Below are 16,768 nucleotides of genomic sequence, written 5' to 3'. Positions count from 1 at the left end.
CTCTGAAATTCCATGGGACCAGGCTATTCGCTATAATAACTAATAAGACCATCTATATTTGCCTAGTTACTTCATTTTTCATCCGCGAGTCTCTGCCTCACATGAGTCATGAATCTCTCTATGCCTTCATTTAACCACTACATTGTAAATCTAACCATAACACCTGTTTAGGGATGGCCTCTTGATCATGACCCTACTTTGGCGTGTTTTTTCTGGGTCACTGTAATTACCTTAACTACAGGAAGAGACGTATAATTACTACTTTAAAGCATACGTCAACGCAACCGTTATGATCATATTAGCTTTCCTTTTATTATGATGGCACTATTTTTACAGCGAGTCATCATAGCCTCTGCTTCACATTTTCATCAGAAGCATCAGTAGATGCATCGCTTCCAACAAGGGGCATAACTCCAGTACTCCTTCCTATCACTGTCCTTGCGTGCACAGGTACAGCAACCCAGGGGGTTAGCAATCGGTACAACTTTATTATTTAACATAGTTCATGATGGCCGCGATGTTAAACATTTTAATTCATGACTATAGTTAGTTTCTACATAGGATATAAGCCTCTATATACCATTAGGGATTTGTTTTTCATACATTTCACATTGTGAATAAGAGCCTTAAGCTATTTATTGCACAGGTATTACGGCGATTGGGGTTTGCTACTGTGGCTCAGTAGCTACTATCTATAGGCAGTCAAAGATGGCCACTCTATTAGAGATTAGGTCCCAGGCTACGTTTGCAAACGTCAATATCGGTTCTCAGTCACGTGATAATCATGTGATCCATCAGTTTCCAGTTTAAATGCCGAGCGCGCGTCTCACATTCTTTTGATCCGTCTTCGTAATCGGACGCATGGGACATATCCGGTAATAGGTCCTGAGCTGCCTGCTCTCTGCTACGAGCTAACCGGTAAGTGGGGCGGTTTTTAAAGACATCGACTCCTTCCATTGCGTTCTTTTTAATAGCAGTTTGACGTTAAGTAGCCACCATTAGTGCAGTTTTTTCTGAATGATACCTGCATGCATTTTCCGACGGCCAGACCTTTTATCGGCTTAAATAGATCATCACGCTGGGGTTTTCATGACTACATACTGGGTATAATACTTGCTCTGCTTGGTAGATCTAGTGAAAAACATTTATGACCTATGACATCCAATGTTGTGCATTATGTATCGGCATTCGGCCATCACTATATACACTATGATGAACACCCGTGGGTTCTTATTATAAAAGCGCTTCATTACACTTGTTGTCAAGCAGTTTTCATGTTTATGTTAACTTATAATAATCATTCCGAGATTTTCAATAGATGACATTATATTCATTTGGTGCAATGCGGGACAGTCATTGCACACTTTTGAGAGTTTGTCTCTCTTTTTATACACAGCAGAGGCTACTGTGGAGAAGTGTGGCTCAATGATTAGAGCGGCAGACCCTGATGCAGAGGTCTAGCCCGAGACCAGGGTTCAATTCCCTGCCTCCGCGGGTCTTGGGCTAAAAAATTCCACGGACCTGATAATTCTCGCCTCGGTGCCATTCCAATCATGGAGTCCCACTCTGCAACTCTGGGCAATAGCTTGCTTAATCTCCACAACGGCCCCCACAACGCTAAGGATGCCTGGCCTCCACCTTGGGGGTGCCCAGGAGTGGACACCTCACAGGGAAAGCCAGGATGGGTTCCACAGCGGTATTCTTACAAGCGCCTTGAGACCCTTGCGGGTGAGTAGTGCGCTATACAAGTATCAATTTACAATTTACATTTACAGTGTGCTTTGGACTAGCAGCTCATCCATAGAATCGGCATTGCTGCAATTAAGGTAACTGCTCTGCCTTTTAAAATATCGTTTTTTTTCTTTGGTAGTTTTTTGCACCTCACTCCCATGTTCTCTTCTTTTCAGTATATCCCATGAGAACGGTATATTGAGGACACTTGGTTATTTTAGTCCAGGCTCGTCTCATTCTTATAAGGTAGAACCAACAACCAGATATATCTATCAAGTAGACATACAGTGAGCCACTCTCAGGGTCAGCACTGTCATGGTCGGTTTCTTTTCTTTGTTATATTTTCAGTATCGATTCAACAATGGACCAAGACAGCTCTGGATTCCTTCATGGGTTATTTTATCTTAAGTTTTAGACCCATTTTGACTATCAAACTGGTAAGCCACATTAGATTATTTATAATGTAGTAGGTAACCAGATGTCTCACCGTAGTATGATAAACGCATAGATGGCCTAAAGACCTCAACAAATATCAACATGCATCATACAAGGAAAAACATTTTTTTTATTTTACACTTGCAAGACCTGCAATTCTCAGTTACATCGGTTACATTTATCTATACTGACTAAGAATAGTCATCTGTAGAATCCAGTATTACTTATCCAGCGGTAGGTTATTTTCATCGTTGCTATGTTAACTAACATCCTAACAGACCTACATAACTAGAGTGATAATATGAGGAACACCCCACTTCAGATCCCTTTACCCTCATATCTATCCCTTTTTCATCTCTTTCTTTAGCTAGGGATTGTTCCTTACTCATCTTATTTTGTATTGCACTTTAATACTGTAAACCTTTGCACTATTTAATGTTTCTTACTTTATGGCTCCAACTAATTGTAAATAGATGTGAATCGTAATATTATTGTGACAAAGTGTATTCTATTTGACCTGTTTTGTACAGTGACACTAGTGGTGTTTAACTTTAAGACATAGTAGTGATATATAATTGTCTTTGCAGAACATACTATTTTGGAGGTAGAACTCCTGAGGAAGGCAATGTGGGCTGCCGAAACGCGCGTTGAGGGACAACTTGGAAACCACCCGATAAATTATGTGTTCAATAGATATTCTCTACCAATGATTTGTACTTTCATCTAAAGAATAAGCACTGCAAATCTATTTAAAAGCATGAATGCATGATGAATGACTGAAGTTAAATACATTGCTCAAGTCATTTCCTCTTAAAGATGTATAATGATTAGACCTCTCTTTTTTAGAGCTACTACCATAAATAATAAAAAAATAATCTTGTATTTTTCTATAATTTAGTGTCACTATTTCCTATTTTTGTATCGTTTAGCATTTGTAGAGCACTTTATTCAGTTGAATTTGCCCTAGTTTATTTCAGTATGTTGTCCCTGAGACTTCAGCAGGAGGCAAGCTTTTTCTCAAGCCCTTGGAGATCCTTCACAAGTTGATGAAAGTACATACTAAGTTCCTCTCTCATTTCTTTGGCAGTCAGGCAACCACTACAGGCCAATCCCCCAAACAGCCCTCAGCTTAGGCATAGTCTCTTCCTCAGTTTCCTCTCCTCAGCAAAGGTTTCTTCTTGTTTCCCAAAAGTGATCTAAAGTTCTGGGGTCTGGGTCCCCCTTTTTATACACAGTTTCTCTTTGTTCTCTGAAGGCAGAGAGGCCTTTGCCTAGTCCAATCCAGTTCTGGTCAGTCCTGGAGCACTTTGTTTATATGACTCCCTCTTTCCTTTCACAGTGCAGGTCAGGGACATCAGACGCACCACATGAGGTAGAGCCAGCATTGTGGAGGGAAGGCACAGCTCTATTCAGGTCCCAGGTGCAACTCCTCCCACCCATCTACAGGCAGAGCTCTCTATTCAGCCATTGGCTGACTCCTGTCTCCTGGAATCCCCCAGCCCCAGCCCCTGTCACTCAAACTCCAGACAAGGAATACACGACCTAGCAGAGGCAGGCTTGGATGGTTAGACAAGAAAATACCTACTTTCAAACACAGAATGTTAAAACCAACTTCACTAAAAGATGTATTTTATCATTCTGAGTTCAGGCATACTAAACTCGAATTTCTACCTAGTTCTCTGAGACAGTTGAGATTATAAGATGTAATATTCAAACTGCCCATTCTGGCCTATGTGGAACAGGCAGCCTTGCAATAATAACGGAAATGGCTGCAATTCACTATTAGGACATGCCACACACATCAGGGCACGTCCTACAGTTTACCTACAATGCACCTTGGCCTTGGGCCTACCAGAGGGGTGACTAATATGCAGAAAAGGGAAGGTTTAGGGACTGGTAGGTGGGTGCACTTGCCCAGTCAACATGGCAGTCCAGGACTGCACAGGCTCTGCAATGGCAGACCTTAGACACTTTAGAGGCTGCTTCTGTGAGTGGCACAACCAGTGCTGCAAGCCCACCAGCAGCATTTGGTTTACAAGCCCTGGGCACCCCCGGTGCACTGTACTAGGGTCCGACAGGTAAACCAAACTAGCCAATCATGTAATCACTAATCCATACATCAATTTACCATAGGGAGCACTTGCACTGTGGCACTGGACAGCAGTGGTACAGTGCCCAAAGCATCTATAACCGGCAAAAACACATGAGGCAACAGCACAGCAAAAAATGAAAGGGAGACCCACGCCAAGGTGCCAGATCTAACAGTAACTCTTTTGGAATTAAGCATTCAAATAGCCGGGCTGTTTACTACATTAAATCTATTCACTAACTAAAATAAACACAATGTAGGGTCAGGACAGATAATACTAATCGACCAGTTCTGGAACACCTTTAAGCTTTCATGTACCCTGCATCTCTTGCCCAAGGATCTTAGGCAGTGCAGCAGAGTTACAAAAATATGTATTATCAAGTAAACAGAAGGTTGGAGAGCAACAAAGTTCTCGCCGAGAGATCACAGAAATGGAAATAAACATGTTCTTGGGATATGCAAAGACAAACGTAGTACACTGCATTTCACGGTTGTGCAGAATTGTGGAAGGACCAACGGTTCAGCATGCAGAGGCACCACAATATGGAATTCAATACATCCTCTGAGCAGAGAGTAATGGCACTCTAACCTCACCTGTGAGCGTCTGCAGGGCATGTTTGAGCTCCTCAAAGGAAGAAAATGTAGCATTGTCTAATGAGAACTCGCAAAGATTCCTAGATGCCCGCAACAGGGATAATAGGTCGCCTGTGTGCAGAGGTTCACGGGGGAAGCGGATGTCCAACTGCTCCAGCTGGTTTTCTAGGGAAGACACAAGAAAAATTGGTTTGTGCAAATGGAGTATACTACTGCACATTAATGACTTTGCAGCCAATGATCAAACCTAAGCTTCATCGCACCTTCCAATGCTCAAATCTCATTCATCCATGCATGCTAACGAGTCCTTATACCACTCCATCTGTGCTCATAAAAGAAAATAGTGTCAGGTTAATATGAAGACTGGACTACATATTTGCTCAATCCAGTAGTTATGGAAGCTAGTTCTGTAGATGCAACAGCCCTTTAGTTAGCTGCTGCAATGAATGGACTTTCGTGTTTCATAATACTGACAAATAGAAGTGCTTCCTCTGTTGATGTCGGCATCTATTTGGCACACTTCTCTCCAATTCTGAAAATATTTATATATATATATAAATATATATATATATATATGCATCAGACATCAATGGCTGTATGGCGGATAGAAAGTTACAGGTGAAATGCTGTTAAAAGGGACTAATTTTTTTTCCTAGTCTCAGGCATCCACTTCTGCATGGAAAAACTTTGCAACTGCTACACAGTCACCTTAAACTCTAATTTTACCTCTGCCCTCCTTCATGAACGATGTATTCCTCACCATACTGTCACCTACATGATTTATGGTGTGCCTAGAATGAAACATACACACAAGGAAAGCAGAAGCCTGTACTGGCTGTGTTAGAAAAACCCCACTCCCACACCGGAAAGGGTGGTGGTAACGGGGTCTTTCCAGACATACACAGTGGTAGCTTGGCTCGAGTGGTCAGGGGTCAGGCACCGTGTTAAGCATACGTCATACCCACACAATAACCATGCGTGCATCCGTTCCAAAAACGACACTACACCTTAAAAATTATGAAAATATCTCTGTTTCTTTTTTTTTTTCTTAGTTGCTGATTGAATAAATAATAATACAATCACAGTACACAAGCTTCTCCTTAAAAAGTGCAGGTCAAATAAATAGTAACACTTTACAGGTGCAATAAATAGGATCAGGTCAAATAAATACTGTGAGGGAATAAATACTGTACAGAAATAAGTTAGCTCAGGACAATAAATACATTACAAGAATAATTTAGATAAATACAATAAATACAGTACCCTCAATAAATAATAAAAGCCAACAGTGACACTTGTAAATCAGATCACATTTTAAATACTATGGGCTGATTTGGCCCAGTCACAGCTTGTGGTTAGGTGGATGGCCTGAGGGTGTCTCACCTAGCTTGGGTAAGGCTGAGGCTAAAACTGAGGTAGATCAAGGGTAATCTAGGAATCTGGCTCTCCCAAACTACACAACCCCTCACACAGGTCACTGTATCAGTCTCAGTCCACCCCTGGCACTTCCAGGCTGGTTCTAACACCTCTTTATCCCTTAGGATGGTCTCTTAGAGCTCCACAGGGCCTTAGGCGCCCTCTACTCCACTTACTGCCCTTTTTATGAAGCTCTGACGCCGCTGGAGTCGTGTCGACGCCGTGAGGCGGTTCCGGTTCGATGTCGGCGGCCTCGGCGCAATGTCAGTTCTTGACGACGCCGGTAGGCGGTTCCGGTTCGATGTCGGCGGCATCGGCTCGATGTCGACCTCCGGTTCGATGACGTCGGGCTGTCTTGGCTCGATGTCGACTTCGGGCAGCTCCGATTCGATGTCGGCGGCCTCAGCTCGATGTCGACCTCCGGTTCGATGACGTCGGGCTGTCTTGGCTCGATGTCGACTTCCGCCGGCTCCGGAGTGCGACCTCCACTCCCGACCTCCGGCACGATTCTCTTCAGGTTCCGGCGACTCCGGAGTGCGACCTCCACTCCCGACCTCCGGCACGATTCTCTTCAGGTTCCGGCGACTCCGGAGTGCGATCTCCACTCTCGACCTCCGGCACGCTTCACCTCGGTCTCCGGCGACTCCGGAGGGCGGACTTCACTCCCCCGTCGACGCCGCTCACTTGACCTCAGGTGTCTTACTCCTCGACCTCTGGTACTCTCCACGACCTCCGTCGGCGCCCTCGCTCGACCTCTGGCGGCTCCGGGTACGACGTCTGCTTTTCAGTCAGCGCCGCTTCTCCACCTCGGGCTCCAGGTCTCAGGCTTCTCGACGTCGGACTCCAGGGAAACCAATAAACAGGTCAGATTATTGCTTTTCTTTACTTCTAAGGCCTGTTCCTGCTGTCCAGGTCCGTAAGATGGTTTTTCTTGCTTTTTCCCATATAGGGCTCCAGGCTGGGCTCAGTCAGTAGGGACTAGTATCAAGGGTGGGTTTATGGACCCCACTCCAGGCACAAGTTTCCACCACTGCTGCCTCACTCCTTCCTCCTTCAGGTTTCTGCTGCTCTCTCTTCACCAGTCAGGTGCCAACTGCCAGCTCCAACTGTCAACTCTGGCTTAGCTTCCCAACATTCCAAACCGCCTCCAACTGTCACAGGGTTCTGGAATGTTCTGGAAGGTGCTGGTAGGTTCCAGTGGGTTCTGATGATGTCACAGGTGGCCACCATTTTGTGCTCCAGGCCCTCAGACAGAAGTTCCAGGGGTAGATAAAATGGCTCCCTGAATCTGCATCAATACTAAAAAGGCTGGTGGTTCCCAAAAAGGAAAAAATACTAACAGGGTTTGAGGCAAAAGTGGGACAAAATAAATAATGATGAGGAGGGACCACCCAAAGGGCTGACAGGCCTAACAGGCTGACTACCAAGACCTGAATAAAGGTGGCGGCCCATCTGAATATACAAATCTCTTCCATGCACCCAGTGAGATACTTTTATAATGTGTGCAAATGTAAAAATAATGAGTGTGGGGTAAGAGCGAGCAATGTCTCTAGTAGCAACAATGAAAATTGTATTAGAACAAGTAAATTGGTACTAACTTAAGCTGTTAGAAAGTCATCCTTTTGCCCTGTTCACCCCCAATTTTTTTGCTGAATGATACTGGTGTTAACGGATTCTGACTGCACCCTGGGCTCTAACTAGGCCCAGGGCAAGTGCTATGTTTAAAAAGGTAAAGGTAATAGGGTACACGTACAATTGGCAATGACAGACCGCATAAGTCCCTAGTAGATATTAGGGCTGAGGGTCCTAGTTTTTAATTGGGCATGAGGTTTACAGGCCCAGCAGATTTCCTGCACTTGCATGTGTGCACTGCTGTCCTTTTAAAGGCAGTCCTGCCTTTTAAAGCAAATTCACAAAATTGGTATGGACAGACCCTATAAGTCTCTAACATATAGCAGGGCTAGGGAGTTCAAACTACCGTTAAGTCCTTAGTATATAATAGGGCATGGATGGTTAGAGGCCTAGCAGATTTCCTGCACTTACATGTGTGCACTGCTGAGTGCCTGCTCTCATTTTAAAGGCAAGTAAATTGTGTGTGTATTCAACTTTGGCGGTATGAGCACTCTAAAGTGATAATCAAACATACTTCATGTAACTATAAGCAGGGCCTTTTAAAAGATGTTTCATATGCCCTGGTGAGGAAAAAACTACCCATTTCATTTTGTCCCCATTGTAGATACTTAGCTCCATATATTAACATTGCAATATTTTATTTTAACATAATTATTGCTAAGAAAGAAGAGACAATATCATGCAAGGACCTCAAAGATTGGTATTGATAAAGTCAACAACTTGCCACTGTTGAATTTATCATAACTAGTACGGAAGAGTGGTTCTAGAACGTTCTCTTCAGTAAGCCAAAATCCAGCCTTCTAGTGGTCTCTGCCGATTGATCAGCCTGAACAGGCTTAGCCAGGCTGCTTTGATTAGGTGATAAGTGGCCTGGCCGAAGCAGATTATCTGATGGAGAGCTCTGAAGTGGAGGAGAATAGGTCATAAAGAGGGGGCTGATTAAATCAAACTGAGCTCAAAGAGGGCAGATCAATAAGAAATGCCAGGCCTACCTACCCCCACATCCTGTGCCCCAGCCAGATGGCAGGCTTAGAACAGGAATTTGCAGAGGTCAGGGGGAGGACAGCTAATGGAAATGAGCCACACTGCGGGTTGGTTTAGCCAGCTTTTACTCCTTTGTTGGATTTTGGAAGGGCAGTGCTTTGTGGGACAAGAATATGCCACACTTTGGAGGAAGGTGTCATGCTTTTGGGTGGCACCCAGCATCTCATTGTACAGAGGTGCCCCTCTGCTTGTCGCCTCAGAAATCTGAATAAATATTTGAGAGCTGCAGAGTCTCTCAGGTCTGCTGCCTGAAACTACAAGGAGAAGGACTGCCCTGCTGGAATCTGGATCTGCACCCAAAGAGTTGTACTCTGAATGACGGTGCCTGCCAGGTTAATAGAGCCCACCTGCATCATCTCCACCAAATAGTCCAATGCTGAAGTGCGTCCAGTGGACTTTTAAGGGTTTGGCCAGGTGCATTGTGGGAATTGTAGTCCAGACATCCCAGAGACCCTCTTCCAGACCTTTGGATTTTTGTTTTGACACTTTGAACCTACAAGGAGACCTTCAAGAAGCACTTTCTAACGTTTGGAGAACTTTTGTGAAAAAGCTCCTTGAGGTGACTAACCCGAAGTCAACAGTCAAGCAGACTACCTGCAACCACGACCCGGCCAGGATTTCAGGTTGATCACGCTGAATATCTCCAGAGCACCAGATTTCCAGGATTTGACTGGGGCCTCGCAGAAAGTCAAGCCAGAGAACCCTCATCAAATTTGGCCTGCTGTGTATCTAGCGACATCGTAATAAAACGCTCCATAACGTTTTAATGTGTAAAGGTAGAATGTTTACCAGAGCCTCTCAAGTGTATCCTGCCAGGGATTCATCGCAGTCGGCCCCAAACTTTGACTTTGTCCCTGTCAACTGCGATCAGATGTCCCAGAGTGGCACTATATGTTTTTAAGAACTATAAAGTGGTTAATCTTTAAAAAAAATTCATGTCTCCGGTTCCCTCCTATGGATTTTTGTTTTTTTAGGTCTATTTTTTCATAAAAATATTGCCTATGTTTATAAATTGGTGTGGGATTTTCATTGTGTGATGTCTCCTACGTATTTGATGCATTGGTGTTTTTAAATGCTTGACACTCCCGTCTCCTAAGTTAGGCCTGACTGCTCGTTGTCATATACCAAGGGTTAAGTAAGGGGCTAATTTACTGAGACCTTTACTGGACCTTATACTGTGTGGGTGGCCTTATTACTAATGGTAGGAACATACTTACCCCTACTACTAACCTACTTTCCAACACAAGTGAATTGAGTAATATACATTGAAATTTTTCATTGGTGAGCTTTGATGGCATAATCAGGTTCTCCTAGCACCATATTATCGGATTTGACCTACAAGTACAAATGGGGTAAGAAGTCTTTACCCCATAGATACCAACAATAAAGAATGTGGTGACTATGACATCGAAATGTTGGATTTCTTTACCAACTTTGGAGATCCTGGGCACATGAGGCAATACCAAAGTATATGTTACTGAATGAGGAAATAATATAATTGGTTGGAAAAACCTAGGAATGCTTGACATTTTGACTGAAATCAGGTTCCATCTGTCCAGTGGTTCTAGGAGAACAAACCAATTTGGGGTCACTTAAGAAGCTCCAAATTTGGATCCTATTTTCAAGGAGTATGCCTGAGTTTATTATTACATTGTTGGGTGTATTGTGGATGTTGAACCCAAAATTAAAATTTTAAGTAGTGCAGTTCGTGTTACATAAATAAAGACTGTTTCCCTCTGTGTAAAAGAGGATTTGTAGAAATTATTCAAGCAGATGTGTGATAAGGGCTCATGCACAATCATTTGAATAGGCCTCTGCACTTTTTTTGCAAAGAAATAAATAAAAGCTAGACAGATCTGTTTGTGTGCTGACTTAAGATCTTGAAATTTAAATATCACTGTCAATACACACCCTCTTCCTTGCAATCAGGAAATGTTGGCAGCAAGAGGTAAAGATAAAAAAGTTCCTACAACTGATTTGAGATCTGCTTATTATCAGGTGAAAGTATCTGAAAGGTCACAGAATCTCACTTCTTTTATTACTCCGTTTGATTATATAAGTATTTGGAACTTCCTTTTGGGCTTACATCCGCGGCCAGTGTTTTTCAGACAATTTGTTTAGAGATCTAGAGGGCCTTAAAACATTTCAGAATGATATCCTGATATTTGCTTCAAGCACGGAAGAACACAATGCCATACTGAGATCAGTTTTACAAGTATTGCAAGGCACAGATCATACTGGAAAGAGACTGAAGTCAAATTTCTGACTGCTAGTTTTGATGATCATGGACATATATTTTCTGAACTGAACCCAGATACAATGAAAGTCTTAGATCTTTTTTATGATAAGCGAGTGCTATTATACATTTGTATTTTATCTTCTTTGGCTGTAAAATCAATAATTAATTTTCAAAGAAAGGAGTATAATGTATTTGGGAAAAAGAATGAGTAATCATTTCTTCAAATCTAATAATTAATTCTTAATCCACTAATGTTAAAATATGTTGTTAGTGGTGCTGAATGTGCTTACAGTAGATGTTAGTGCCACAGGTGGTGGTGTTTTATGCCAATCTGTTCATGGAAAGGAGAAGAGTGTAGCTTTTTTATCTCACACATTGCATGGAGCAGCACTACATTATAACACAATCAAAACTTAGGTATTTGTGTGCACATGGGCAAAAGAGACTTGAAATATATTTGTGGGGTTCTAGTTTTGAGTTGGCAATGGATCACTTATCATTTTACTGTATTATAATTGCATTTATATAGCGCTTACTACCCCTGACAACACTTCGAAGTGCTTTCGAAGCATTAGAATATCTGTTGAGTGGCAAAGGTTAGTCTTATTTCAAGACTGCAGGAATATAATTTCAGAGTCTGGTAGGTGTCTGGAGGTAATAACGGGAGAGCAGACTGTTTACATAGATTGCTCAATGAAAGGGGGCTGCGTCTCAATAGATGGAATGGATGTGTTGCAGCAGCTATTGATGTTACCTCTGACGGTGGAGGTGCCTTATCTTCTGATGAATGGTCTCAACAGAATGATAAAGATACCACCTGATAATGTTATACATTTCGTGTTAGATAAAATGAAAAAAATTTAATCAAGCTGGCAATTATTTTAAATCTACCTTTAATAGACCTTCTTCCCATCGTCTTGTTACTAAGGTTAACAGTGTCACGTGGCCCATAGGGACATTGTCATGTTCACTAACTTAGCATGAGCTTTTGCACACGTTACTTAGAAGTCTATTTTTGCAATAATTTCAATGACTGCTTTCACATGAGAACTCATCGCGGTGTTCACTCTGCATGTTCCTGGGATTTTGACTGAACATTATGTGCAAGGTCGAACAACGATCCCCCTTGTTATTTTGCTCTGGTTAGTCTTTTCTCCATTGTCTTTTCATTAGGACATCTCCCTTCATGATATATGGACTAGCTGCTATGCTGACTAATTGTACTATTCATTTTTCTGCTTGTTGTGGCACGTATACTGCATGTTAGGGCACAGTAGTTAAAATAAATATTTTAAACTGTTCCGTGTCTCTGTCAGATCTTATTGTGGACAAGTACAAGAGTGAGAGCGAAAGGGAGTGTCTTGTTACTGCGATTCCTGAGTGTTGTGTTCTGGGGTGTCTAATCATTTGTTTCTCTGCGAGTGAGAAGGAGAGCAAGTGAGACACTGTAGCTAGTCGGTCCTGGGCTAGTGGGTACCAAGATGGTAGGAAGATTCAGTCCCTATCCACCAAGGTCCTATAATCCTGTGCATAGTTCTGTGTTTGTGCAGAATCCCTGCAACATCAGGTTTCTAAAGAACGGTGTGAAAACTGCCATTGGCAATGGTTTAAAAAGCGCAAACTTCAAATTTTTTAAAAGCAGTTGGAGAGGTAAAAAAGTAGGCAGGAAAAAAACTCATGCTAATCAGTAATACAACAAGGTGAAGCATGTTGTTAAGGATTCAAAGATGGCGAGATTGTCGTATTCAGAAAACTGTAAAAAGGTTAAGGGGGAAGTTGAAGCTTGCCTTTCTGATAAATTTTTAAGATTTTGAGGGATGCTCTTCTTTATGAAGGGAAAGGATGGTGGAGTAAAGTGTTGGGCTTGTTCCACCATGTCAAGCTAGTCTATTGAAGAACACTGTGGATTTGAAAGAAACATTTGGACATGTCACCAGGATTGCAGGATAATTTTGAATGTATAGCCAAAGATCAGACTTGGGCTAATTCTGATAATGTTGAACTGAATTATTCTATATCTAATTCACACAATATAACGTATAGTTTCTTACCTGTCGGTGTAGTTTCGCAGCTTAAAGAATTTTCTAGATTCACATGCTGTGCATTATTCTGCTATCTAGAGGTTGGGTCCGGAATTGTTGTATTTCTTTTTTTGTTGTCGTTGGTGGGCGACGACATACCACCATTTGGTGTCCTTCTGTGACGTGACGCTTTGGTCGCCATCTGCGGATTCTTTTTTTTTTTTCCTCGCGTCTCATCTTTCTGGTGGGGCAGGGTGGGTTTGCTAGTGAATCCAGAAAAATGTTCAAGCTGCAAAACTACACCGGCAGGTAAGAAACTACATTTTGCAGCGTGAATCTTTTCTGGAGTCACATGCTGTGCATAGATTTTGTAGCAGTTTGCTAGTCTTGTGGTGGCTGGGTGGAAGATGAGCGTTGGTTTGTAAATTATGTTGTAATACTTTTTGTCCCACGTGTGCTTCTTTATTCATCTGAATGTCCACACAATAATGTTTTGTGAACGTGTACACTGAAGACCATGTTGGCGCGCAGTAAATGTCTTGAATTGGAGTATTCGCTAGAAATGCGACAGTTGCTCTTTTTTTCCTTGTCGACTGAACCCCTGGTTCTCCTTGTAAAGTTTGTCCTGCTTGTTTGTGGCATACCTGTATGACTTGAGCAATCCATCTCACGATGGTGTTTTTAGTAACATGTCGTCCCAGGAAGCTGTTGGCAAATGATAACAAAGAATTGCTTTGTTTTTCGATATCCTTTAGTTCTTTCAATGTAGTACATGACTGCTCTTCTAGCGTCAAGTGTGTGCAAAGATTTTTCTGCTTTTAATTTTGTAAGAAACATGGAATCTGTATTGTTTGGTTTTTGTGGAATTTTGATACCACCTTCGGCATGAAGTGTGGATCTGTTCTCATGACAATTCTGCCTTTATGTATTAGGAAGTAGCGTTCCTGTAGTGTTAGTGCTTGTAATTCACTAACCTGACGTAGAGATGTGATTGCCACTAAAAATGCTGTCTTTAGTGTGAGCATATGTGGTGTTGCTCTGGTAGTGGTTTGAATGGTGCCTTCATCATTTGATCTAGTACAATATTTAAGTTCCATGTTTTGACAACGTGAGAAGTGAAAAAACCTTTCCCTTGGTCTCCTCTTGTTTAGGCTACAATTGCTGCTAAGTGTACCCTTATTGATGCATAGCTCAGATTACTTTGTAGTAAATGTGTTAAGTATTTTAGAATTGTTGTTTCTTTTGTGATCTTTTTTGAGAGTTTTTCTTTAAAGCACCACTGGGAGTATCTCTTACATTTTGCTGTATAACATTTTCTTGTTGATGGTTTTCTTGCTTCTCTTAATACTGCCATTGTACTCTCTGGCAGTTTGAGGTGCGCAAATTCTAAGTCCTCAGGAGCCAGCGGCTAGGCTTAGGCTTTCGGGTTCTGGATGAAGTACCCTTCAATTTTGCATTGTTAACAGGTCTTTCCTCTTTGGAATCCTATGCATTGTTCCCTGTGTTATCTCCATTATCTCCGAGAACCAGGTTTGTCAGGCCCATTGTGGTGCAATGACGATCAATGTCATGTGGCTGAATTTGCATTTGTTGATCACTTTGTGGAGAAGTGGTATTGGGGGGAAAAGCATAACCACATATCCCTGACCAATCTATCTATAGCGCATTCTCTAGGGACTGCTTGCACGGTAGTCTGGATTTGAAGTGTTGGCATTTTGCATTGTGGAGAGGTGCAAAAAGGTCGATTTGCGGAGTCCCCCACTTCCTGAATATTTTCAGTACTTCTGACTGATTCAGTTCCCATTCATGGGATGCAGACGTCTGTCTGCTCAGTCGGTCTGCCTCTACATTGTCCTTTCCCGGTAAGTGTATCGCAATTATGTCTATATTCCTTGGAATGGCCCAATTCCATAGTTGTTGAGCTAGTGTGGAGTGCTAAAGACTGTGTTCCTCCTTGTTTGTTTACATAAAACATGGTGGTTGTGTTGTCTGTTTGTATTAACACCTTCTTTCCATAAAGCTCCTTCTGAAAGACTTTTAAGGCTAGGTACACGTTTTTAGCTCCAGGAAACTGATGTGTTTTACGGTATCCTCCTGTGTCCACAACCCTCTTACTTTGAGGCTGTTCATATGTGCTCCCCATCCCACCTGGGAAGCATCTGTTGTAATGGTTACTGTTGGAGTTGGTTGTGTGAAAGATCGCCCCTGTACAATGTTTGTTTTTGTCCACCATGTCATCTCCTGATGAACTCTTTGCGTGACAACCACTAGATCCTCCCAACTCCCTGTTGCTTGTGACCATTGTTCTTGAAGCCATTCCTGACCCGCCTAATGTGCAAGCGAATGTTGGGGATTAAATGAATGCATGAAGCCATCATTCCCAAGATCTTTCCCACTCTCCTCACTGTCAGAGCATGCCCCTTCTGATACAGATGTGTCTCCTGCAGCAGTGCCAAAGTTCTCTTCTCGCTTGGGCCAACTCCCTGTTGCTTGTGACCATTGTTCTTGAAGCCATTCCTGGAACGGCCTCATGTGCAAGCGAATGTTGGGGATTAAATGAATGCATGAAGCCATCATTCCCAAGATCTTTCCAACTCTACTCGCTGCCAGAGCATGCCCCTTCCGATACAGATGTGTCTCTTGCTGCAGTGCCAAAGTTCTCTTCTCGCTTGGGAACACTTTCCGTACTATTGTGTTGATGTTTGCTCCTAAGAACACCTTTTGTTGTTCTGGCTCTGGTGACTACTTGTCCCAGTGTATTGAAAAACCTAGATGTACTAGTGTAAGTATCACTTGTTGTATATGTAGTTTGCAGAGACTGTATGAGTGTCCTCTGATTAACCAGTTGTCCAGGTACAGGTAGGTATACATGAATCCCCTGCCTTCTCAGATGAACGGCTACTGCCGCTAGGTATTTTGTGAAAACTCTTGGTGCTGAAATCAGCCCGAAAGCCAGCACTTTGAATTGGTAGTGTGTTTGGGTGACCATATATCATAGTAGATTTTTGTGTTTTCTGTTCATTGAAATGTGCAAGTATGCATCCTTTAAGTCTATGGTTGCCATGTAGTCCACTTTTTGCAATTCGAGGTATCACCTCTTGCAACGTTGTCATTTTGAACCTTTGAGTTTTTATGAATTTGTTGAGAAACATTAGGTCGAGTATTGGACGCAATGTTTTGTCCACGTTTGGAATTAGATAAAGTGTTGAGTAAACGCCATAGTTCTTTTCCCTTCGTGGTTCTTGTTCTATGGCATCTTTGGATTGTAGTTCTTGCACCTCTTGGAGTAATTGGGATAATTCTTTTCCCGAATGTCTTTTTGTTCGTTTTTTTGTGTGGAGGTTGCTTTGTTAGCTCTATGCAGTACCTGTACTGTATTGTGTTTAATATCCATTTGTCTGAAGTGATTTCTCTCCATTTGTGGAGGAAGCATTTTAACCTGCCTCCTACTGGTGTAGTATGTTTGAGGATTTGTTTGTTTAAAGGATGAAGTATTTTCTGTGCTTGTGCCTTTGGGTTTCCACTCAGTGATGTTTTTGGTGAGTGGTCCACTTTTGGAATGCAGTG

The 16,768-nt window shown here is 42.4% G+C and overlaps 1 protein-coding gene across 1 annotated transcript in view; it reads right to left on the bottom strand.

The window, feature by feature from the left end:
• Positions 1 to 16,768, bottom strand: part of LRRC41 (leucine rich repeat containing 41) — a 229,010-nt gene that overhangs the window by 50,806 nt on the left and 161,436 nt on the right. Inside the window, exon 6 of the mRNA XM_085602751.1 lies at positions 4,850 to 5,014. Within this exon, the coding sequence (XP_085458877.1) occupies positions 4,850 to 5,014 (165 nt within the window). The remainder of the gene's footprint in view (positions 1 to 4,849; positions 5,015 to 16,768) is intronic.

Source organism: Triturus cristatus, chromosome 4_2 (assembly GCF_964204655.1).
Source record: "Triturus cristatus chromosome 4_2, aTriCri1.1, whole genome shotgun sequence".
Classification (NCBI taxonomy): domain Eukaryota; kingdom Metazoa; phylum Chordata; class Amphibia; order Caudata; family Salamandridae; genus Triturus; species Triturus cristatus.
The sequence above is the reverse complement of the archived record's forward strand: the minus strand, read 5'-3'. Positions and strand labels throughout refer to the sequence as shown.